Raw genomic sequence first — 25,402 nt, 5'->3', positions numbered from 1 at the left:
GGCTTTATTTCTCATTAATGATTATATAGAAATCATACCTAAATGCTAAATATGGTGCTCAATAAATATTTCTTATTATTATCAATGCTGGAAAGGGTTTCTTTTGTAACATTATAAATGCCTTACTTTAAATGATAGATTTTATGCATCCTTGTTGAATAAAAGTAGTAGTTAAAAAATAATAATAATTCTGACCCCAAACTGTTTATATTTCATTATCTATTACTTAATGACTTAAATAATAGTAATTACTTATTATTGAATACTTAGATTTACATTTTATTTCTATTTAAACATTTGACTTTTATATAAAAAATATTTAAAATGTACACAAAATAATGAGCCGTTAAATGAATATACTGAACATTACATACTGTTTGTTAATGATCAGCTGTCACCAATTCATCTTTGCTTACTGATTTATTAATGTAATCTCCTTTCTTCAAGTGTGAATTATTAGATTTATGGCATGAACTGTATATTACTGCATGCAGCAGTGCGGTGGGTTGTTCATATGCATGCTGATTGATTAAAAAAAACGCATCTTTTGCTGTATATGCCATCTTACGCAGGTGGCGAAGTCCTCTATTCAGCACAATTCGTAAAGAGTGTGCTGTTGCACAGCAGAGATCTTTGTAATATTTTCCATTTTCCTCTCACGGAAAGCGCGCACTCTCATTGACTCTTCAACCTAAACACCGTCCTTCAACATGGTGATGCACTCAATTTATTCATTGAAAAAAAAAAGCAGCATTCTGCTGAATTTGTATTTCTGAGGGAAGCTGATGAGGAGGGGGGAACATTCACTATATCAGGCTAACATCTCAACAATGGGAATGCCACAATGATGAATGAGACGGAGGTTTTAAGGCCGGCTGCCTTAAAAGCAGATACATCAGCAGCTGGAGCTGCCTCAAAACATTTTTTCACTGATTAGGGACGCAAATATTGTGTCATTATAGCCAATAATCTTTTTGTGCTCTCACACTGATGCATTCATATGTCCAAATTTCCTTGTGAAATTGCGTAACAGTAAAAGCACAGGTTTTCACATATGACAAAAGATGGTTTTGACAGCTTGACAAAAACCGAGGTACCAAACCCATGTGGTGTCCTGTTATCGCTCACCAGGCAGATTAACTCATCTCTCTCCCAGCAGATGGACATATCATTTCCCTAATGCTATGTGTCTCTAGACCACATGGACATCTCAGTTAACACACTCTTCCAATCCAACACTCAAAAGCATTAGCTAAAAATCCGTGAAAAAAAAGAAACCATTCAAATAGCAAGAAAATGCAATATGTATTTTGTAACATGGATATGCCATTTAAATGTGCATCAGTGAGTGGTTAATATAAGCAACAAAGTTAAAGAATAAGTTTAATTTTTTTTATTAATAACTGATAAAAAAAACAAACATCTGTATATATTGTAGAATGACTAGCTGCTCTTTTTCATACAATGAAAGTGAATGGTGATCACAGCCGTCAAGATTTTCAAAGCAAGAATCTTAGTAAATCTCAATTTTAATTTGATCAGTTCCACACACAATGCTTTTTTATATCTTCTGAAGACTTAGAAAATAGTGCATGAGTCTCTCTTCACTACTGTCACTGTAAAGAAAAGAGCAGCTTGAATGTTCCACTGAAATTCTCTTTTTCCATGGAAGAAAGTAATTAAAGAATAGTTAAAAAAATAAACTATTCTGTTCTTCTGGTCTGTTTTCTTCACACAAAGTTATTGCAGAGCTTCTGAAGACTCAAAAAATAGTGCACAAGTCGAACAAACTACTTTTATAATAATTTAATTAGCCTATGTTTTGGGGGGCTTTCACACTGGACAAACCTTTTCATTGTTCCTAGTACTATTGGGGCAAGTACCCACTTTTTGGTGTATTCGAAGTGTAGAAGTGACCCTTCTACACTGCTGCAGCCCAGTTGAACCAATGTTTTGTCTTTATGTGGGAGTATCAGGGTTCTAAGTTAGATTGCGTTATTGATTTTGGTTTTATTATGGTTATATCTAATGCCGTTTGCATAACATTTGTTTCTTTCCAAGGTTACATTATTGTGTATTAGCCTAATGTAGAAGACAATGCACCTCGTAAAACATACCTTTCAATATTTTGTGCCCAAAAAGGGGGCGGAGTCTAGACTTTATAAGCCTTGCTTGTTCACCAAGTCAAAGCAAGCGTGCTACTGCGGTGCAGTGAGCTGAAAAACCCATTTTGTACAGTGTGGATACATTTGTATATGTTTGGATACTTATATATCTTTGATTTATTCATTTTTTGGGGCTTCTTTGGTACTTTGTATTTATTTGATTTATTTATTTTTTGTTGGGACTGTTTACTAAATGATTCTTCGCGGTTGGATTATTGGACTTTTGGTACACCTGTAAATAAACATCACCAATACTCTAAAGAGCACTTGCAGGTGGAGACATCCTTTTTTTTCTTTTGGACCTTAACACGCCCGCAGAAGACCCTGCCAAATGTCTACTGCAAAACTTCACGTGAAAAACAATGATAATGGCCTGTTGTCTGCAGCGTTGTGTTCTTTTCTAAGCCTTGATGATATATAACAATGGAAGTTGTTATAATAGATTTAGTCAAAATTTCAACCAGTAAAATGGCCCAAGGTGAAAATTGGCTCTCTAGGAACCACCATGCTGGCTATTTCCTAGAACATCTCCGTTATGCATATAACCATCATTCCCTGAAAGAGGTAACGGAGACGTCACGTCGGTAATGACAGACAAATTGGGATCTAGCATAGAGAAACCAACCCACTTCAAGTGTAAACCAAACGTTGGCATGCGATGATTGCATCCAGCTGCCGCTGATCGCAGCAGCGCAAGTATAACAAGGCAGCAGTTGCAATGCATACTCAGGTTTTCACTGAAGAGCCGAGCTGGTGACCCGACAGCTCAGTAGTGGTACAGCAGCAGTGGCAACAGGATGTGGCCTCTCCGTTCCCTCCTTCAGGGAATGAAGGTTACATATGAAACTGAGACATTTCCTTTCAGTTGGTCACTCTCGACATCACTTTAGTAATGACTGACTAATTGACATCCCTACCAAAATGCCTTTCAGTCTCCTGTGCGAGCCTCCTGCACCCCCTTTTCGGTGTAGGCCGGGGCTCGCAACAAGAAGGACAGTTACTGTTGTCGTAGTACTACCCACTGGGAAAACGTGCCCATACCAGTTGGAACAGGAACATGCGGAAGTCCCATCCTTCCTGAAAGAGGTTTTGGAAGCACTCACATATGTACAACCGAAGATGAGAGGTGATTGTAACTCTCTTATAAAATGGCAGAAAGTCTGTCAATACCGTGGACTAAACACATATGGTCTCTACACATGAAACCCAGCCCTCTATCAGTTCTCACGGATTCCTGAAGTGAGAGCCTGGCACCAGACATTCCGCCATTTCTAGATCCCGAGTGGATGGAGGAGCTTGACAGGGTCTACAATATGGACACTCTGGAGCAGTTTTAGCAAGCTGACTCTAAACCGGGCCTTTCTACTCGTTTTAGGTGAGAACACAGGAGGATACTGGCTCCACACGAAGGCTATAGAATCTAGCGAACGTGTTGGGGGTCGCCCAGCCCTCTACTCTACAAATATCTGTCACGAGCCAGCTTCCAAGAGGATGCAACACTTCTTTCGGCCTGTTCCTGATATGCCAGGGTAATAGCATCCACTATCCAGAGGGCCATCCTCTGCTTAGAGATGGCATTCCCCTTCTTCCAGCCTTCGTAACAGACAAAGAGCTGATCTGAGGTCCTGAAGCTTTGTGTCCGGTCTACGTACCATCACAAGGCTCGACCAGGACAAAGGAAAGATAGGGCTAGATAGGCTTCCCTCTGGGGGTTAGGGCTGTGACGGTTGCCGTGACAACCGTGTCACCGTGGTGGTCAGCTGCTACCGCGGTTCTCTACTGCCACCGGCGGTAGTGCACTTGATGTCACAAACTCTATAGCAAGCATAATACAAAGTTTTATGTAATAGTTGCAATTAATTAACAAATTAATTAACAAATTACCTCAAACACAGCGTTTCCTTTAGATTGTTAGATTTGAGCTCAGGAAAATAGTTTATGCATTCAACAAATTAATTTAGTGTTGGGCGATGGATCTTGTTGGGAAAGCAAATACCACATCGCCGATCTGGAGTCATCTGCATTAATGTCACCCATCAGCGTTTACACAAGTTCTCGTGATCGCAAACGCTGGCTGGTCAGGTTTGGTGAGGCTTTCTCCAAACTGGCCAAATACAAACGAGACGCGATAAATAAAAGATGGTAACAAGAAATATGGCAACGACTCCTATTTCAAAGAGAGTGAGTACAGATGGGGAGTTACTGAGCTTGCTCGGTGGCGGAAAAGTAAACCGGAAGCAACACAACCACGTTGTGACAGGTTTAGTCTGTCGAGTGTCTATACAGGACATTTGAACTCTATGTCAGTACCTCACAGACCGGACGGGGATGTCTTGTCGGGCAGCTTCCAGTGTAGCATCACTGATTATAATCGCGTCTGTTAGACCGAGTGTATTTAACTTTCTTATTTAGGCTACTTTCTTGTTTAACTGCATTATTTCTTTGATATTTATTTTAGTGTTTTGCACGCGGCATTCAATGACAGAAGTGCTCAAATAAACACGAACTGACGAGTTAAATAGGATGTTTTAGATGAGTGAGACAGTGCTGGGCTGATTTCTAGACATGTGCATAAATATATATACATATATCCTGTATATAATATATATAAAATATATTACATGCATGCACAGTTTAAGTCAGCTTTAATCACCTTTTTTGGTAATTCCATGAATTAACTGACCACGACACTGCTTGCACATAGTTTATTTCGCAGTTTGATATGAAAGGATACGCACAAAGGAAGTGCGCACCGGCGCCTTTGAGCACAGGACCGTTTCCGCGCTCGCTTAACTATATATATAATATATATATATAATTTATTTTTTTATCAACACCACGCCACCAGCGGTTGTTGGTCCATGACTACCGCGGTGGTATAAATCAGCCACCGTCACATCCCTACTGGAGGTAGCACTTACAGGTTCACTACCTGATCCCTGAAGGGGGTAGTAGGAACCTTGGGCACATAGCCAGGCCAGGACCTCAGGATCTCCTGGGAGTCAGCTGGCTCAAACTCTAGGCACGATTCGTCAACCGAAAATGTGTGCAGGTCTCCTACCCTCTTAATGGAGGCCAATGCAGTCAGGAGCAGAGCTTTCATTAAAAAAAAAAAAAAGAAGTGTTAGCTCGACTGACTGCAAAGGCTCAAATGGGCCCTGCTGTAGTGCTTTGAGCACTAGAGTCAGGTCCCAAGGGGAGCCGTGGAGGATTTGACCTTCTCGCCTCCTATGACCTGGTAAGCCACCACTGCTTAAGAGGCATACCACCAAAACAAAGAGCTCCAAACATCGTGCTGAACTTATTCAGTCTTCTCTCAGTAGAGTAGTTAGGAGCAAAATGATGTGATCGCTCAGCTCCAAAGCAATAATCTGAATACGTGCCTTACCTGCTGCCTAGTTATACTCGCGCTGTGATCAGCGGCAGCTAGATGCAACCATTGCATGCCAATGTGCATTGGTTCATTTAGTTTACATTCGAGTGGATTGGTCTCTCTAAGTGAGATCCCAATTTGTTGGTCATTACTGACGTGACGTCGAAAGTGACAGACTGAAAGGGAACAACATGGTGTGAAAGCCCCTATTGCTCTGAAAGCTCCTGGTTCCTGGTTGGAAGGAAAAGAGCACCTTAAACACTCTGCTAAATGTCTGTTATTATGTTCCATGGAAGAAAGAAAGTCAAACTGGTTTAAAACAATATGAGGGTAAATAAATGAAATGTTCTGTAGTGAAATGTATTTATGAATGTATTTGTTGGAGAAACATCAGAAATGTTTTTAATAAGCATGAACAGAGTAAGGTTCTGCTGACACAATTGTTTTAATTAGATTAACTCATCAGCTACTTTATGCAAATCCGCTCCCTATGCGGAACTCAGCTTTACTGGTATTTCAAGATCACTATGGAAACCTTCCATGCTTAATTTACGTTCACTTTAATTCACATGGTGAATTAAATCCACCAGCTAAACTAATACAGTACTGCATTCAAACAGTCATACAAAACACTTTTCACTCAAGGACTCCAAAAAGGCCAGCAGGATGTAAAAAAGCATGGTATACGTACAAATGTGTTGCTATATTAATGCTTTACTCAATCCCCGCATTGATTTATTTTACCCAAGCGAAAGGACCAGTGTTGCAAACCAATTTATAAATTTACCCAGTGGAGCTTCAGATGAAATCGTCACCCTCATAAGTACAACAGACATATAAAGATGGAGTTTTCACTGAGCTGTGGAGTGGGAAGGAGCTCTTTCTTACCTTGGTAATTGCAGATGTCTCCCACGCTGTTCTGACGCGTGATGTGGTGCCAGTAAGCGCTTCGCGGGAGAGATATCGACTTTGTTAATGTGCTCTCGTTTGAAAGAGTCTGTGAGGCAGAGCAGAAAATCATTGGGTTACACTGGTTATATTTCCAGTCAAATCACTCGGAAAGGGCTTACGCTGAAAAGATTTCAAAGACAGAGACTCTCCGGTAAACAGCACCCCTCCATTAGGCAGTTTTGATCATTACAGATGACAGGTGGAGTGCGATGTCATTACATCCTTTTAAAAAGAGCATTTATCATAGCATTTTAAGAAAATTTCATAAATCCGAACCAATAAAGACTCTTAGCAGGACTCTTGATCAAGATTTCAGTGCAAGCAGCATTTTTGGCAGGGATCCTGGATGGCGAGATCTGAGTGCAGGGCCATATGGTCAAGTCTCATCAGCCTCCACTGAAGGCCTTCGAGATGACAGCACAAATTCACTGCCAGCGAGGCAGCGGCACAGTTTAAATAGCGCAGAAAAGACCATCCACATCAGGCAACTGAACGATTCATCAGCCTTGCTAGCTTCAGGGGGTTCGGAGAAATAACCAAAATGTGCTTTCAATGACACGTTGATAGACAAAATGGCAGGATAACATTTTAAGGCATTAGTGTTCAGAAACTTTGAACACTGAAAAACTCCTGAGGCTGTTATTTCTGTCGTTATCTTGAAACTAAGATGCATCTCAAATCCATTTACATTTACATTTTATTCAAAGTGACTTCAACTGCATTGAAGGTATGCTTTTACCAGTATGCACATTCTTGGGATTCAAAATCTTGACCTTGATGTTGCTAACGTCATGCTCTACCAGTTGAGCTATAGGAATACATAAGTGCAGCATTTCTGAAGGTACTTGACCATTAGTGCAGTTCAGGATTATTTGACTGCAGCTGCTTTTCAAAGATGCCAGTGTTCTGTGACCTGGGTTTATAAAACATCACATACTGTGCACTGCGCAAGCAAGGAAGTGGGAAAACATACTTAGATAACTGGCAGAATCTTGACAGGGAAGCTCCAGTCCTGATATTCAATTACTGTATATTGTGCAGTGATAAAAGGTTGATTTTTAGGTTTTCTGATCTAAGGCAATTATTAGTGCTGTCAAAATTAGCAATTAATCATGCAATTCATTTTTCCAGTTAAAAATATTTAACGCAGTTAACGCAGGGCCAGGGCTAGGTTTGGCCACCCTACTCACAACTGCTGCTTCCATTTTGTATTTTTTTTATAAGAATAGCATTTATTTAAACACATAACATCTTTACGGCCACATTAAATGGGATACGTTTCAGACACACACTCCACTTCGCCTCAGCGACAGGTGATAGTCAAATGAGTGCAGAAACGGTACAGGTGACGAGGCAACTTCAGTGTGACATCAGTAAACTGCGGTCAGATAAGTAGGCCATATGTTAGTAAAAACAATTTTTTTTTTGTCCTGTCAGCTGTTATACTGTGCTTGTAGTGCATGCACTTCAATCGCATGCACAAATGTGGCGGCCCACTGTATGTAATTTAATAAAGCGCAAAATAAACTACAATTATGCAATGACATAGTTATACTGTCAATTAAGTTACTAAAAGTCGATTAAAACTGCCTTACAACTATGCATGTATGTATTTGTTATATATGAGTCACTTTTAGGAAAGTGTGCCAGATCTGCCTCTCGTTTAGCAGTGGCCACCCCCCCCTCCCAAATAAACTAAAATAAATAATAATAATAAAAACAAGGGAAAAAAATCTTACTGATCCCCAACTTTTGTAGAGTAGCCTGTTTTGAGACCTAAACCTTGCTTATGATTTTTTGTTTTGTTTAAGGTCAGTAAAATCAATAGTTAAAGGATAGTTATTATTATTTATATTATTATTAAAGTAAAAAAAAAATTAATAAACATTTGTATCACCTTACAAAACATTTTTAGAAATTTTATGGAAAATCAACTTTGAATCAGTATATTTAAATTCACTAAAATAGACTGTAATGCCATTCATACAACAGTGGAGACTCATTTGTGAAATATGATTGCACTAACATTATGGAATAATACATGTAGCACCATGTTGTAAAATATTAAATAAGAAATGCCTTTCTCTCCAGTGTGCCCTGTAGAATTATGGGACATCTACTTTTACTATACCTGGGAGCTCTTTTCCATCTCCATCATCATGCGTTCATGTTGCTCAGCGATGGACAATGTGGCAGAGTGAACTCTCTGATAGATCATCTCGCCTTCTCTGGTCTGGAACGTGAACAAACCCTCCCCTGTATCACACATCCTGTAAGAGCACAACACACACACACACACACACACACACACACACACACACATCCGTTAAGCAATTATAGCTTCTATTAGTTTTCAGTACACTCACGTTATTGTACTAATAGGCTGAACAGTAAGAGTAGGCTTTAAGGGCAGCCTGCAAGGGAAAGCATATGTTAAATGTTGAGCACCTTCATGAATCAGCGAATCAATATCCAGAGCAGCAGAATCAGGACTATTTGATTTATGATGAAAACATCTTGTCAAACAAAAGCACTCCCAACTAGAATTGAATGTCGTTCACACACCTTCCAGACTCAAATGTGAACCAGGTCGAGTCTCTGCCGTATCTCCTCAGGGAGTTGAGTGGCCACATGACCAGCTTGACTCTGGCATTATGGATGTCCCAAAGGTAGATGTTCTCGTGGGTGATCTGCATTGTGCACTCTCCATAGATATCCAAGTTTGGGGTCGGCATCAAGTAAACATTAAATCTTTCTGGAATAAAAAAAATACATGTAAAAGTAATAAGTGCTAATGTTAACTAAAACAAAACGTGTATATATATATATATATATATATATATATATATATATATATATATATATATATATTAGGGGTGTAACGGTACGCAAAAATCACGGTCCGGTACGTACCTCGGTTTTAAAGTCACGGTTCGGTTCATTTTCAGTACAGTAAGGGAAAGAAATGCAAACATTAAACTGCAGGTTGTTTATTACTATAAACTTTTAACAATTTGTTTACACTTTTTTAAAAATACTTTTTAATAAAATATATATACAATTTAAAAAGAATAAGAAATAAAATACTGCTGCAAAGTTCTCCACTAAATAAAATACTCTCAGTCTAAAACCAATATCATATAATAAAATATAATGAAAAAATATAAATAAATAACTATGATTCCAGTGCAGCATTACCAATCCCAGCTTGTAGGCCTGATAATATTTAAAAAAATATATATAACATTTCCAAAGTGTAAAGTGCAGCATCAACAGTTTCAGTTTTTAGACCTGCTCAGATTTCGTTATTGCATTGGACCGATCGGAGTTAAGAGCAAAGGTCTGTTTAAATGTCGACGGGAGCTGCGTTTGAATTACAATCGTTTTTTCCTAGTTGTAGTGATGTTCACACTCGCGTGATGCCTTTTGAAAACCTTAGGCCGGTGACACACTGGCATATTGCACCTATCAGAAATAGTCTATTTTGCCGTCAATACTGTTGACGGTGTCCTTTATCAGTAGGCTTTATATTTATGCTCTACATGAAGTATAGATATTGTTGTCGTGAAGACAAGATCCTGGTCTGTCGGCGGTCTCCCTCTATGTCACCTACAGTAGCAGCAGCGCGCCAGCGCCGGGTAGGGCACGATTCTGGTGTGTAAGACAGAAAACGCGAAGCAGCCGTCACGCAACTGACACACAGCAGAAATGCCACGCTCACGCCACGCAGCCAGTGGCTGCATCCGAAAACTGAAAAATGCTGCCTTCGGAGGTCGCATTCCAAGGTAGGAAGGCATCAAGGCACGTCCGAAATCAATGTCAGCTTCATTTCCTGTCTCCTGAGATGCCTTCATCTGGCCGGTTTCTGAAGGCAGCATAGATGTATCCTTCGCTGCCTTCGATATCCCACAATCCTGTGCGTTTTATTCTGTGAGGGTTAAGCCAAAAAATAAAGATGGCGTTTGAAAGTTGCAGTCGGTGGTCAGTTTGTGTTTAAATGTATGTTTCTGAACAACCTTTTCCACTTCTTATGTAATTTCTAGCGAGAAATTAATATTGCAGTAATGAAATAACCACTCAGTTTTCACCAAAGCTCTCTATATTTTGCTGTAGATCATTAAACCATTAATCCGCCTCAGAAGCCTGTCCGAAATCCGTTTCATGACGTGCCTTCGGGCAAAAACGCTGCCTGCAAAGTCATTGCCTGATTAGCCAGCAAGGCAGCAAGTCACCTGCCTAAGTTTTCGGATGCAGGGTGCAGCTGCAGGGCGGGATTTGCACTGAACGCGGAGACTTCCACCACTTAATATGTTCGTTTGGAAACACGAAAATGTACTTATGTTCCGCACACAAAATATTGCATTTGGTCATTCGGTACACACGTGCCCCGTACCGAAAGCCCTGTACCGAAACGGTCCGGTACAAATACACGTACCGTTACACCCCTAATATATATATATATATATATATATATATATCTCATCAATCCTCATTTTAATTAAAGTAGATGTACAAAAATAACTAAAACCTGACTAAAAGCTAATAAAACTATATAAAAAGAAAAAAATTACAAAAACATGCAACAAATGGACCAAAACGTAAAAATTCTAAATTAAAATTGAAAATATAAAAATAAAAAACGGTAGGGGTGCGCGAAAACTATCAACCGATATTTAATGCGCATCTCGTCAGTAAAGCCAGTTCTCTAATTAATGGTAAATTCCATTGCAAATCAATTTTGATAATGAACGTGGATCTGTGCAGCTTGTCAGTTAACAACGGCTCTGTGTAGTAACAGCTGCTCTATGGGAAATAACGCACCTGATGGAATTTAACGCTGATTAAAGAGCCGGCTTTACTGACGAGATGCGCATTAATTGCATTGAATTAGCATTGCAGATTGGGGGTTTGTTGACAATAAAATAAAATAAAAATACTTAACCATTGAATAAATTAAAATTTAATTAATTAATTTATTTGATCTCGTCAGATGCAGAAAGCTTTGAACAAAGTACACGGTTGAGGATGTACGTGTGTTTAGAATTGTAGTAAAATCAAATAAAATTTGATGAAAAAGTTATATAATATAAAATAAAATATTAAAATATTTAATTTCAGCTAATAAAAATACTAATTATACAATTTTTAATTAATTACATTTTAATTATATAATATTATATTATAAATTATGTATTAAATATTTATTGAAATTGTGTTCACAACACAATTTATTTGACATCTCTACATGTGATATCTTTACAAATATTTAAATGGAGGGAAAAATAGATAGGTAGTAGATAGTACATAGTAGTTTTTTTTTCTCATTGGCAAATCGATTCGATCACTAAAAGTAGCTTTTATATATGAGACTGGAGCCATGGGGTCATGCTGTAAAAAATGTGCAGAATTTTTGCAAAAGTTACATTTTTAATAATACAAACTCTTATAATTAATTATTTTAAGAAAGCAGGATGACAAAACTGAATGGTTACCATAGTAGCCATTCATTTTTTGTCATCCTGCTTTCTAAATAAAGTAAATAACAACAACAGCAACTTACACTGACAGAAATTACCAATGATTTATGTTAAAGAAAATTCATAACAGGGTAAATATAGTTTCCTTAACAGATAGGAAAAGGTTCCAGACTGCTGTTTGATCGACATTTCTTTTTATAATAATAACATTACTTAAAAAAGGGCAACCACTGTGGCAGTAGAGTCCATTCGGCTGTCATATTTACAGACATCTCAAACAGCTTTTATTTGGGCAGCAGAAAGATTCTGCTCTGCCTAAAGATGACAGAGAATTAAAGGGTATGCCTGGGAATCTCAAGCACATCTCAACAGAGCCATCTAACATGATTATTATTTTTCCGACAGACTATTTTCTCTTCTTGCATATGCGGCTCTTGCAGTGCACAAAGGTCAATAGATTGTTACCATAGAGCCACAGTTAAGCCAACCATGACTGGAGTAACCACATCATCACAATTAGCTCCAAAAAGACAAGGGTGCACTTCATAATCCAAATTAATAGTGCCTAATTATACCTAATGCTTCAAAATAAGCTATGTGTCTCTCCGGAGGCAGAGGCAATGTGGGGGCTATTTTAGGGATTGTGAAAATTAACTCTGATTTAATTATCGCAGCTCGCTGTTAGTGGGGTCTAATTGAAGTGCAAATGGGCAAACTCTCTGCTCGTTATTCCTCAGCTGTCGAACAGTGGAGAAATGATCATTTTGCTGACCTCCAGCTGATATAATCATATACACATGTGCTCTCGTTATGAAAACAAATTGATTGAAAAAAATGTGATGAACACTCTATATGGTGTCTGCCGCAGCTTAATGCTTGAATGCTTCGGCAGCACTTGGAGATTAACTGGTATTGATTTTCTGAATTATGTTTTAAAAAGCACTCACATAAACACAGACACAACTCCGGCCATCTCAGACTGAAAAAGTCTGATCCTGGAGGAGATGCAGATTCCTTAAATCAATGGTTCTCAATGTGTGGGTCAGGACGGTTTTTATAGTCACAGAAAACATTACATTTAATTTAAAATCTCTCTGGAATAAAAAGTCATAAGCACTTTTTATTTGGAATTTGTTGGAATAAGATAAAATAAAATAAAATAAAATAATGTATACAATTAAAACCATTAGATTAAAATACAATTACATTTCTAATTTGATATTATAAAAAAAAATACATTTGTTGTTTTAACTATTTGCAATAACAACATGCAAATAATGTGACAAGATAATATATAAAATATATTCCTAATAAACTAATATATTTAAATTCAATAATGCTTCAAGATTGTTATTATAGTCTTTATTTAATATAAATTACTATTTGATATTATATAGTTTTTATATTTAATATAAAATTTAATAATAAATATTTGTATATTTAATGATTAAAAATAATGAAAATAAAATGTCCATACACCAAATATTATATATTTATATATCAGGAAAAAATTATATATTTTTTATATATTTAATTTTTTTTTAACTATACATATAACCTTGAGTAGTTAAGAGTTTTAATGTATGTTTTAAGAGGATAAAACATTCCTCATATCTTTTTTGTTGATGCAAATTCACCTGTCAATTGGAAGATACTAGCCAATGTCAGACACCAAACACCAAATGCAAATTTATATATATATATATATATATATATATATATATATATATATATATATATACAGTACAGACCAAATGTTTGGACACACCTTCTCATTCAAAGAGTTTTCTTTATTTTCATGACTATGAAAATTGTAGAGTCACACTGAAGGCATCAAGGGCTATTTGACCAAGAAGGAGAGTGATGGGGTGCTGCGCCTCCACAGTCACCGGACCTGAACCCAATCGAGATGGTTTAGGGGTGAGCTGGACCGCAGACAGAAGGCAAAAGGGCCAACAAGTGCTAAGCATCTCTCGGGGAACTCCTTCAAGACAGTTGGAAGACCATTTCAGGTGACTACCTCTTGAAGCTCATCAAGAGAATGCCAAGAGTGTGCAAAGCAGTAATCAAAGCAAAAGGTGGCTACTTTGAAGAACCTAGAATATGACATATTTTCAGTTGTTTCACACTTTTTTGTTATGTATATAATTCCATATATAATTCCACATGTGTTAATTCATAGTTTTGATGCCTTCAGTGTGAATCTACAATTTTCATAGTCATGAAAATAAAGAAAACTCTTTGAAAACTCAAAAGAAAACTTTTGGTCTGTAATATATATATATATATATATATATATATATATATATATATATATATATATATATATATATATATATATATATATATATATATATATATATATATATATATAATTGTTATGTTTTGTTTTGTTTTTGTTTATTCTACAGGGAACAATCCTGGTACTGTGTTGGGTTGTCACCTGATGTAAAGAGTCCTGAAGTGACACCCTTTTAGACCCTTTGCTTTAATTTAACCGTTTGGCCACACATTGCTTCATTCATTCCAGGAAAAAAAAGGATTGCATTCGCTAAAGATTCTCACTCATTCTCTTAAGCGTTTTCTCTCAGAGGTTCCACACGCATTCATCCTGCTTTTCTTCTGCGCCATAATCTCATCCATCTCTATGACAAGCTTCATTATGGGCTGATGCTCTGATGCACGGCGGTGCCCATTAGCGCTTAGTAAAGAACCTTGGCCTGAGAAGATCATTTATAAACATGAGAACAGACCTGGAGGGACTGTGTTTAACAAACACATTTGGACCCTGTAATCGAATCATTTAGGCAGTACAAGAGGAAAAAAATCACGCAAAAAGCCAGGCTCTAATTGGATACTGACCGTTCTGTTCCCTCTGCACCCCTGCTGCTAACAAGTCCGGTTCTCCCAGGCTGATGTCATTAAGTCTGCTGCCCAGACACTCCAAACACAGTAACTTCCACCACTCCTCGGCCTCCAGCTCTATGGAAACACACATCCATTGCATCATTTTTATATGCAAACATACAGGAACAGCTGCTTAAGAGACTGCAACAAGCAGGAGGAAAACACATTAACAGATTTATTACTCTATTTAGCATTTAGTTGATGATAAAGTTATTTTTTCTAATCTTCGACCACCTCAGCATTTCTGAGAATATGTTGAATGTTTTCTGCTTTAAAACTAAGCAGCCAGTAGTCAGACACAAAGACGGGCAGACAGACATATAGAAGTGACAGACAGACAGGCAGATAGACAGTCAAGTTCATAGGTGTGGACACAGAGTCTAAATATACTCGCCGAGTGCCAAATGTGAGTAAAACCTGGCTGTCAACTAAAAAAAACTGAATTACTGACCATTTTTAGGAAGTGCAATGATGGAGGAAAGAAAGCCATACAGGTTTGCAACAACATGAGGGGAAACGGTGACTCTAGTTCATTTCATTTTTATGTGAACTTTACTATTTATTACACTCACACTATATAGGGTAAGATAGGGGACAATGCCCCGCTTAAGAACAATGTGTATTTATTTTTAAATTGTAACCTATTTAAATATAAGCTAAGCATGTGCAGGATGAAGATACTTCAGACTATGTTATTATCAAGTGGGAAATAAATAGAGACATTTGCTGAAACAGGTCATCAAATCAAAATGTTAAATTATTCAAATAAGCAACTGAGGTACCTGGGCCAAGAAGCCCCCCTGGCTAAACTTTGACAAAAGGCATAAGTGAAAGCTGATGGCATAGATCACTAGTTGTTTTGTTTGTTTGTTAGTTTTTTTGTTTGTTTATTTCTTAGTTTTTGTTTTTTATTTAATTTTTTGTTTTGTTTTGTTGTTTTGTTTCCAGAGACACAAAATTAGATCAAAACCTCAAAACTGTTTTGACTGACAAATGTTGATGTTAAGATGAAATGAAGAATGTAGAATAGTGCGGACAATCATATATTCATTTAATGTGCAGGATGAGATTCTGTGCCATCTATGTGCCATACACACACACACACACACACACACACACACACCCTTCTAAATATTTCATATAAATAAATTATATAAATATTAAGTATAATACATATACAGTGTAACTGAAATATATAAAATGTATGTATAGTACAGTACATATGATCTGATGTGATACTTGACAAAGTAATTGTTATATATTTACAGTTTCAGAAATATAAATAATGCAGATTTTAACAGGCAGTAATTATTTAGTATTTAGGGTGGCACACTTTCTCAGTTTGCTCATCATTGGCTGTTGTAGCAATAGTTATTCTGGCCCCTGTATGCACACAAAAGAACGACACAAATAGCATTCTGTAGGAGTTAAGCTTTTTTTTTTCTTTTTGGCCCTCCATTTTTGAAAGGGAGCACAAATTATGACTACGCCAACTACAAAATGAGCTCGGTCTACACCGCTTCTGCATGTGACATGGAGTTTGAAAGCTCAACATTATGAGATTAGATTTGTCTAATTACGTGCCAAGTAGTTGTTAGCAGATTCGTGACCTCGTCAAGTTTGCGTTATTAGTGGAGCTTGTCCGAATAACAATGGCTGTCTGCTTGATGTTGCTCTAAGTATATTTCAGCTGTAGTAATTGAAGCTTAAAATGAATATTGCATGGCTGTTGACATTTTAATTTTGCCTGCTTGAGTAATGTGAGCAGGCACCATTCAAAATATTCAATTCAATGTGCAAAATGAATTTTTAAATAGTACAATAGACACTTATCAAATAATTTCACTCATAATACTGTGTAAATCATGTACACAGATCCAAAAGCTGAGGGAAAAACATAATGCCTTGAATTCTCTTTATCAAACTTATTAAACTCTCAAATCACTGTGCATATTTCCCTATTTTTCTATACAAGCTTCTTGCTGGATTTTTTTCTTTTTTTGCATGGCCTCTCTCCTGAGACGGTGACCTTTAAGTGTGTCAAAATTCACACACACTTTTAGGCCCACTGAGTGGAAAATTGGATAAACAAATACTTCATCAGCATGGCAAACTCTCAAGTGCTCAGGCAGCTATGTGCACAAACACAAAGATGCCCGGTGGAATCACAGCACTTTACAGCACAACATCTTCACATGGTTAATGGTTCACTCAGAGCACAGGAAATGAGAAGAACTACATGATAAATAGTTAGGAGCAAGACAATGGGTCAGAATGGATGAAAAAGATTGGATCAAAAAATCTGTAATGAAATAATCAACAATGAATTTCATTATTGATTAGTAGGGTCTGTGGGCCCTGCTTGGAGGACCAAGTCAGTGACGACATTTAAAAGAACAGTGTAAAATACATTTACATGAAAGGGGGGAAAATCTAATTTAATTACAGTTTACTGCTTTATTCTTCAAAGGCAAGCATTTCATTTGGCAAAGCAGAGCATCCTAAAAGCAAGCAAGCTCAAGTATTTAATAGAGCTTTTATGTGGATCAAAGCAATATTCATTTAAACAAATTTAGGTTTTAAATTCATGACCATTGCATTACGAATGCAATGCTCTGCTGAATTTTTATATTAAGAAAATTTACCAATCAAAAGTTTGGGTCAGTAAGATTTTTTATTTTTAAGAAAAAAGTATCTCACCAAGGCAGCATTCATTTGATTAAAACCACAGTAAAAAAAAAAAAAAAAGTTAAATATTATTAAAATTTTAAATAAAGTTTTAAACGTTAAAATATAATTGTTATAGAAAAGCTTAAGTTTCAGCAGCCATTACTCAAGAAACATTTATAATTATAATCAATGCTGAAAACAGCTGGGCTACATAATATTTTTGTGGAAACAATTATACTTTTTTTTTTAAATAGAAAATAGAATAGAATAGAATAGAAATTTCAAAAGAAAAAAACCCCCCGCAAAAATACAAATGTCTTTTCAGTCACTTGATAAATGTAATGTATCCTTGCTGAATAAAATAATAACATTTATTTAAAACAAATCGTACCTCAAAATTTTTAACAGCATATTATTTTTATAGTATTTTAGAGCTGATATTTTATTGCTGTAAAATGATAAGTGTTATTATTAGATATTACTTATTAAATTGAATTAGCAAATTGCTTGAAGCATTGAACAAAATGCAAAATCTTAGATAAATCATTTAAATCTGCTTTAAGTCGCAGCCCTCATAGACACAATTATTGTAACAGTGAGGGAGTACGATAGAGAGAAGAAAAGGGTCATAGCAGCACAGGCGTAACCCGACAGACTCAGAGGGAGGTGAGGAAGTGGAAGTGAAGGATCAAGGGAGGTCGAGTTCCTACATGTGGCGGACATGTGAGGGACACAAGCTCCATATGGCCGGAGTTTGGTATGAAAGGGGAAGTTCGAGAGGGGGTGGCTTGTGGACATGTACCTGTGCCAAAATCAAAAGAGCCACAAGCAGAGTTTACCCACACACACACACATTTGCCCAGGGTCCACACTGACTTGAAAGGTGATTTACTCCTACAAGGACAACAAGGTGATCTAATGCAGCAGGACACATTAGCAACAATCCAGCACAGAAAAGTCTTTGAACGTGTCATAGATACTGCCTAAGACGTCTTCATCTAAACAGCCTCAAGGCACGTACACTTGTTAAACCCTCAGTGTATGGCCATATCTCGCTCAGCTCTTCATTTATGCCCTATGCCCGCTCTACCCATTTCTCATTAATATCCTGCCTCTGAAGGGAGTGAAGGAGAGCTGGGGGTGGGGAGGTTATTGTGGTAAATAGATTCAGGAGAACATTCCTCGCCTCCCCCTGGCAGTGCGGAAGACCCCAGAGGTGCTAATGATATCCCAGCGGGTCCACCGTCCCGCTCTCCCCATGCACATCCACTCCACTGCCTCTCTTTCCCGTCTCCTCCATTTCTTCCCCTTTCCTCCCTCCCTCTCCTCTAGTTTCCTACCTGGGAATTCAGCTTGACAGGAAATTTGAAGGCGAAGGACAAATTCAGCGCTTCTTATGGTCAAAAGAGTTTTAATAATGTGTTTGTGACCATTTTTGCACACATTATTGTGTTAATTTCACTAAAATTAATTGAACCTGCTGTTATTGGACTTGTTTTAGCAGCCATTTCACTGAAAGTAAGGTAATGGTGCAAATACATCCACAAAATACTGCTGTACTCTCACTGCTGTATTTTGTAGACTGTACAGGATGTGGAACTCTGAATCTTTCCATTATCATAACTATAAGGGAGTTTTACCAAACCACCCAAGCAAAGACATATTGATATCTTACGATTTTGCAATCTTGTACAAAATATTATGCATTGTCTTGAGAGTACACTGTTTAGTGTTCTTTACTGGAATCTATGGTTCCATGAAGAACCTTTATCATCAATGGATCTTTTCAATTGCACTAAAGGTTTTTTTTTTGTGCTGTCAATCGATTAAAAAGATTAACTCATTAATCTAATTAAAATAAACTATATAGTTTATTAACAGTATATAACAGTATACAGAATACTTCCTCTACAGTAAAAAATTTGGGAGTTATATTAGGCAGCAACTTGTCTTTTGAAAATCATATTTCCCATGTCATAAAAACAGCATTCTTCCATCTTAGAAACATTGCCAAGCTACGAAACATGTTACCTGTTTCTGATGCAGAAAAGTTAGTTCATGCATTCATGACCTCTAGACTGGACTATTGTAACGCACTTCTAGGTGGTTGTCCTGTATCCTCAATAACCAAGCTATAGGTAGTCCAAAATGCAGCTAGAGTCCTTACCAGATCAATAAAATATGATCATATAAAACTAATTTTAAAGTCTCTGCACTGGCTACCTATTAAGTTCTGCATCAGTTACAAAATATTACTACTTCCTAAATGCTTCAGCTCCTGTGTACCTAACTAGTCTTCTATAACGCTACAATCCATCAAGCTCCTTAAGGTCACAAAACTATTGATTCTTGGTAGTTTCTAGGCTAGCAAAGTCCACTAAAGTAGCTTTTTCACATTTGGCTCCCAAACTCTGGAATAGTATTCCTGATAATGTTTGGGGTTCAGACACTCTCTGTTTAAATCTAGATTAAAGACACATCTCTTTGGCCAAGCATTCAAATAACACATCTCATAATCTTGAGTTACATCTGATTAAATGCACATTAACATTCTTTTGCTTGGGTTGAACTTATCATTTTTTGCTTACCGTAGTTGGAACAGCAGCTATGCACTTATTTTTAACTATATCCTTCTCTGTGTTTCTGCCACAGGATTGACAAGGAATTAAACAAGCTTCAGTCTGGATCCAGCCTTTAAAAAGAACGGAGATGACCAAACACCGGAGAAGAGATGATGTCAACCCCTCAGAACACCTCAGATGATGAGAAAAATAACTTCTCATTTAAATGAACTTGAACCAATCTTCACATAAAACCCATTATAATAAATGTCACATTCATACCTGTTCGTGCCATTCAGTAAGTACAGGAAATATGAAGAAATTGAATAAATGCTATCAAATATTAAATACTAAATTAAATATAAATTAATCCATAAAGCTATGACTGATTTCCTTACTCACCCTCATGTCCTTCCAAATCTGTAAGACCTTCGTTCATCTTCAGAACACAAATTAAGATATTTTTTAATGAAATCCTTCCATAGACAGCAACACAACTGCAATGTTCCCAGATCCAGAAACAAGGACATTGGTAAAATTGTCCATGTGACATCAGGGGTTCAACCATAATTTTAGAAACCTACAAGAATACTTTTTGTGTGCAAAGAAAACAAAAATAACCACTTTATTCGTCAATTCTTCTCCTCCTCATCCCATATGCACCGGTGCGCCGCAACTGTGGAAAGACGCGTGCCCTTGCTTCCATTTCAAGTAAGTGCATGGACTATTTTACCAATGTCCTTGCTATGTTTCTATGTAACATTGTAGTTGCTTTGCAGTCTATGGGGGGTCAGAAAGTTCTCAGATTTAATAAAAAATATCTTAATTTGTTTTCCGAAGACGAACGAAGGTCTTACGGATTTGGAATGACAGCCCTGCCCCTGTATTAACTGCGTTAAATATTATAAACTCGTTAAACAAAAAAATAAAAGGGGGTTATTTATTTATTGTTGGTTTATTTACTGAAAGGTTCATTGTGAGCCCAGAATGATCCAATCCTTCTTCTGGAGGTTCAACATCCTGCAGATTTTAACTCCAAACAGCTCCAACACACTTGCCTAGTAGTTTCTACTAAGTCTGAATACATTGATTAGCTGCTTCAGGTGTGTTTAATTGGAGTTGGAACTATATTCTTCAGGACAGTGGCTCTCCAGGAACAGGTTTGGAAACCCCATGTTCTGTGAAATACTCATTTTGGAAAGTTTAGTTTGTCTCTAAATGTCTCTTTTTCAACATAATTCCATTCAACAGCGCTGAGTTTTGCAAATTCAGCTCATTATAAATTATAAATATATTTAAATAAGACTGTTTACATAAAAAATATGTTTTTATGCTGATGTGAATGACTCAATTTATAATACTTATGATTATCTGAGCAGTTAGTGCCATGTTAAACTAGTTGCAGGTTCTTGGTCTGAAATATTACGTACAAAAGCATATGAAGCATATTTATCAATTTATATTCATTCATTCCATGAGCTACACCGAAGTTTGGGGTCTGACAATAATTCTCCAGGGCTGCATTTATTTGATCGAAAATACAGTAAAAACCAGTATTGTTAAATTTTATTACAATTCAAAATAACTAATTTCTTATTTTCATCAGTGACACATGATTCTACAGATACCATAATATGCTAATTTTGCGCCGAAAGCAGTTTAATTTTAATTGTATTTTTTTCCAAGATTATTTGATGAAAAGAAAGTTCAAAATAGTAGCATCTTTTGAAACATATTACTTTAAGGTAAGTGACTGCAATCAATTTATTTTAGCTACATTTTAATAAATAAATTCTTTACAACCACTATCTTAATTTTAAAATTTCTGTAAACGAAAAAACATCAAGTAGAAACATCAATTTCTTTCAACAAAAAAATAAAAATAAAAATCCGACCCCAAAACCTTTAAAAGGTAGTTAAAACACATTGCATGGTAGATCAAAACATTTTTACACTTAACTAGGCTTAATCATGGTTTATTTGGCCCAGTAAAATCACAAATGTGGTATCCCAGAACTGAATATTAAATAATGCTCACCTAAAACTGCTCACCTAAAAATTAGTTTCGCAACCAAAGTTAGTGCTTATTCATGTTTGTATTCTGAGTGAAGTTTTTTTTTTTTCATGTGAAAATGCTTTGATCATTTTTGACATTGCCATCTTTCCACTACAAGATTCACAGTGTGAGAGGAAAGAACACACATGGGAATAGACGCCTTCTGCTGCCAAGCTAATGGTGAGTAAAGTGTCTCATTCATATTTCAAACGTGTTTGTGTGTTAAGCCTTTCTCTTGTTGTTTTGTTTTCTAACTGCTGATCCGCCTGTTGCCTTTGGCTATATTCATTCTCTATGACACAATCTATGACACAATTTAAAAAATATATATTCTCTGCTTCCCAATGGGCTCTTCTTACACTTACTAGTGAAATGACCTGAACACTTTGCAGTGCCTACTTTAGTTTCAAGGTATAAAATGTATAAATCAAAGAATAAACTAATATTCCTGATATGTGAAAATCAATACTTGCAACATCTTGAAATATAGAATAAATTAAGTCATTTTGGATACAATCCAGCACACAGCAAAGACTTTTCTCAGAGTTGGAGACAGTGCTTACCTGACTCACAGGCAAATGTCTTTGACGTCTCATCACAGAAAATAATTGCCACTGCGTGTTTCTTGGTCTCTCGTGGCATTCGAGTAATGTTCTTAATGTTGTGGAGCTCAGTTATCTGCAGAAGAAGACGACAAAACTCATTACCAAAATTAACAAACTCAAGAGGAGGAGGAAACGAAGAAAGGAGGATGACACTGACGTAATGTAGTTACTGTTATCTGAAAATGAAATGATTTGAAATTACTGCAGTGCCTGGCTTTAAGGGAGAAATTGAGATAAGAGTTAACGCTGTCTCTATTGTCACACTAATGATAAACACCAAAGAACAGTTGGGCACTGGAAATGTAAAATAAATCTTAATACTCATATTAAGTGTACAGTTCGGTAAGTTTTTACACTGATAATTATACATTTTTATTTACCCAGTACTTTGCTATCCTTAAATGATTTAGTAATGGTCCAGAAACTTCCAAGGGGGTCTCAAAATTAAAACTCAAAATTATGTAAAATAAGACAAAACAAAGAGTCAAATAGTCCGAAACAAAATGAAAAATTAAGATGTTACATATTTGAATTCACCCCGTCAACAACTTTTTTTTTTTTCTATGAAAAACCAGGATTTTTTTTTCTTTACATTTATAAAAATCTTATAACTTCATGGGCGTTGTTATGATTAATATACATTTTTCTAAGTATGCCAAACTCTAAATTAATATATAGGGTAGAAATTAATAAATTAGGAAGGTAGATGTTAAAGTAATAGTACACCCAAAAATTTTAATTCTATCATTAATCATTCAACCTGATGTTGTGCCAAACATGTAAGACCTCTTCGGAGCTCAAATTAAGATATTTTTGATGAAATCCAAGAGCTTTCTGACCCTGACAAAAGGTATTCTAGTACAGTAGCTTCATAACATTATGGTTGAACCACTGATGTCACTGTTTTAATGATGTCCTTACTAACTTTCTGGGCCTTAAACGTGGTAGTTGTTTTGCTTTCTATGCAGGGTCAGAAAGCTCTCAGATTTCATCAAAAATATCTTAATTTGTGTTCCGAAGATGAATGAAGGTCTTACATGTTTGGAAAGACATGAGGGTAATGAATGACAGAATTTTCATTTTTGGGTGAACTATCCATTTAAGTTTAGGTATTAGGTAGTGTTCAGGGATCTAAAATATGGTCATGCAGAATAAGACATTTAATATGTGAATTTTTAATAAAAAGCAAGCATAGGTAACAGTGAGAATGGGTCATTAATCCTTATCCAATCAATCAATCAAAAAAAAAAAAAAAAAAGAAACACTGTAAAAATCATGAGACCATATATTATTGTTGTGAACAGTAGGAGCTGGAGTTAAAAGGGTTGAGAACCACTGATATAGAGAGAAAAAAACGTCATATAAAAATGTTTAACCAGTTTTACTTGCAAATCATTTCATCCAGTACGGGATAATGGGATAATTAGGGATATGACTTAGCTGTCACCATACTGCAATTAGAATGAATGAACGTTGATATTGTTCTGTGATTACATGCGCTTTAATAAATTAAGCTAGAAGGGATGTGAATTTAAATAAGATATTTTCATCCATGATTCAAAATGTTTCCACAGCCATGACAAACAACATTACCTCAGAAAAAAGCATCCTGCTTACTGACAGTACAAAAATAAGCATGGTCTATATTTAAAGGACTCTTCAGGTACATTTCACTTCATCTTCTAGAGTCACACAATGTTGTACAAAGTTTACCAACACTTCTTCAAGCTCTGTTAAAATAGTTAAAATGCAGTCGAGACAAGAGATACTACACCTCACCTCTCAGTCTTGCCGATGGCATGTCTTGGTTTGAGATGTATGATTTGCCTGTGGCAACAGGGAGGAGGTGTTTGCCTTTGAATGTGTTTGTGTTGTGCTGACGGTGGGTTATTATGAATCAGATAAAGGCTTTGCCCGAGAACTTCTCCAGCTCTAGTGTGTCATAGTGAATGGATGATGCATTGATGGGTGTGAGGAAGGAATCTTCTGAAAACTTCTCAGCTGTCAGCAATGTGCTAGTCTCACATAGCCAGACCTTTGACAAGACATCAAACAGTCTGGCCCATACTGCAGTTTATTCTGGTCAAGAAGTCATTTCATGGGCATGACGTCTGAAGCTGAGACTAGCAAAGTACAGTCTAAAAGAACATTTAAGGAGCTTTTTTTTTACTGTTAAGTTGAACTATTAAAAAATAGTGAATAAAATAAAATTCAAATACAAATATTTAATGAAAAGCTTAAATTAACTTAAACATGAATTTCAGGAAACATTTAAATTCTTTTGATTCTAAAACAAATAATAATAAAGCTAAATGTAAAATTAAATAAAAAAACTACTAAAATGACAAAAGCACATAAATTACTAAAAATTTAACTAAATGTAAAATGAAAACTGAAAATACACTGATTAAAAAATTTTCCTTTAATTTTTTTGAGCAGAATATAGCATCAAATCTGCACTAGATGGGCAACAATGAGACGACCCCCTAAACAGGAATGGTTTTACAGGTGGGGGCCACTGACATTGTTTTCCCTACTCATAATTTCGGACCATTTTTCACTAGTTTTGCATTTGGCTAGGGCTACAGAGGTTACACAGGCAGTCCAACTCCTCCAGGATGGCACATCAATATTTTT

The 25,402-nt window shown here is 36.4% G+C and overlaps 1 protein-coding gene across 3 annotated transcripts in view; it reads right to left on the bottom strand.

Moving 5' to 3' along the window:
• The window catches only part of LOC132116014 (docking protein 6-like), an 87,306-nt gene that overhangs the window by 9,894 nt on the left and 52,010 nt on the right, over positions 1–25,402 (bottom strand). For all 3 annotated transcript variants that reach the window (XM_059524522.1, XM_059524523.1, XM_059524521.1), the window contains exons 3-7: positions 22,724–22,838; positions 14,829–14,948; positions 9,055–9,244; positions 8,621–8,759; positions 6,427–6,535 (exon numbers count right to left, since the gene is read on the bottom strand). In XM_059524522.1, coding sequence (XP_059380505.1) covers positions 6,427–6,535; positions 8,621–8,759; positions 9,055–9,244; positions 14,829–14,948; positions 22,724–22,838 — 673 coding nt within the window. The remainder of the gene's footprint in view (positions 1–6,426; positions 6,536–8,620; positions 8,760–9,054; positions 9,245–14,828; positions 14,949–22,723; positions 22,839–25,402) is intronic.

This window comes from Carassius carassius, chromosome 35 (genome assembly GCF_963082965.1).
Source record: "Carassius carassius chromosome 35, fCarCar2.1, whole genome shotgun sequence".
NCBI classification, from domain to species: Eukaryota; Metazoa; Chordata; class Actinopteri; order Cypriniformes; family Cyprinidae; genus Carassius; species Carassius carassius.
This window is presented reverse-complemented; position numbering and strand designations above follow the sequence as displayed.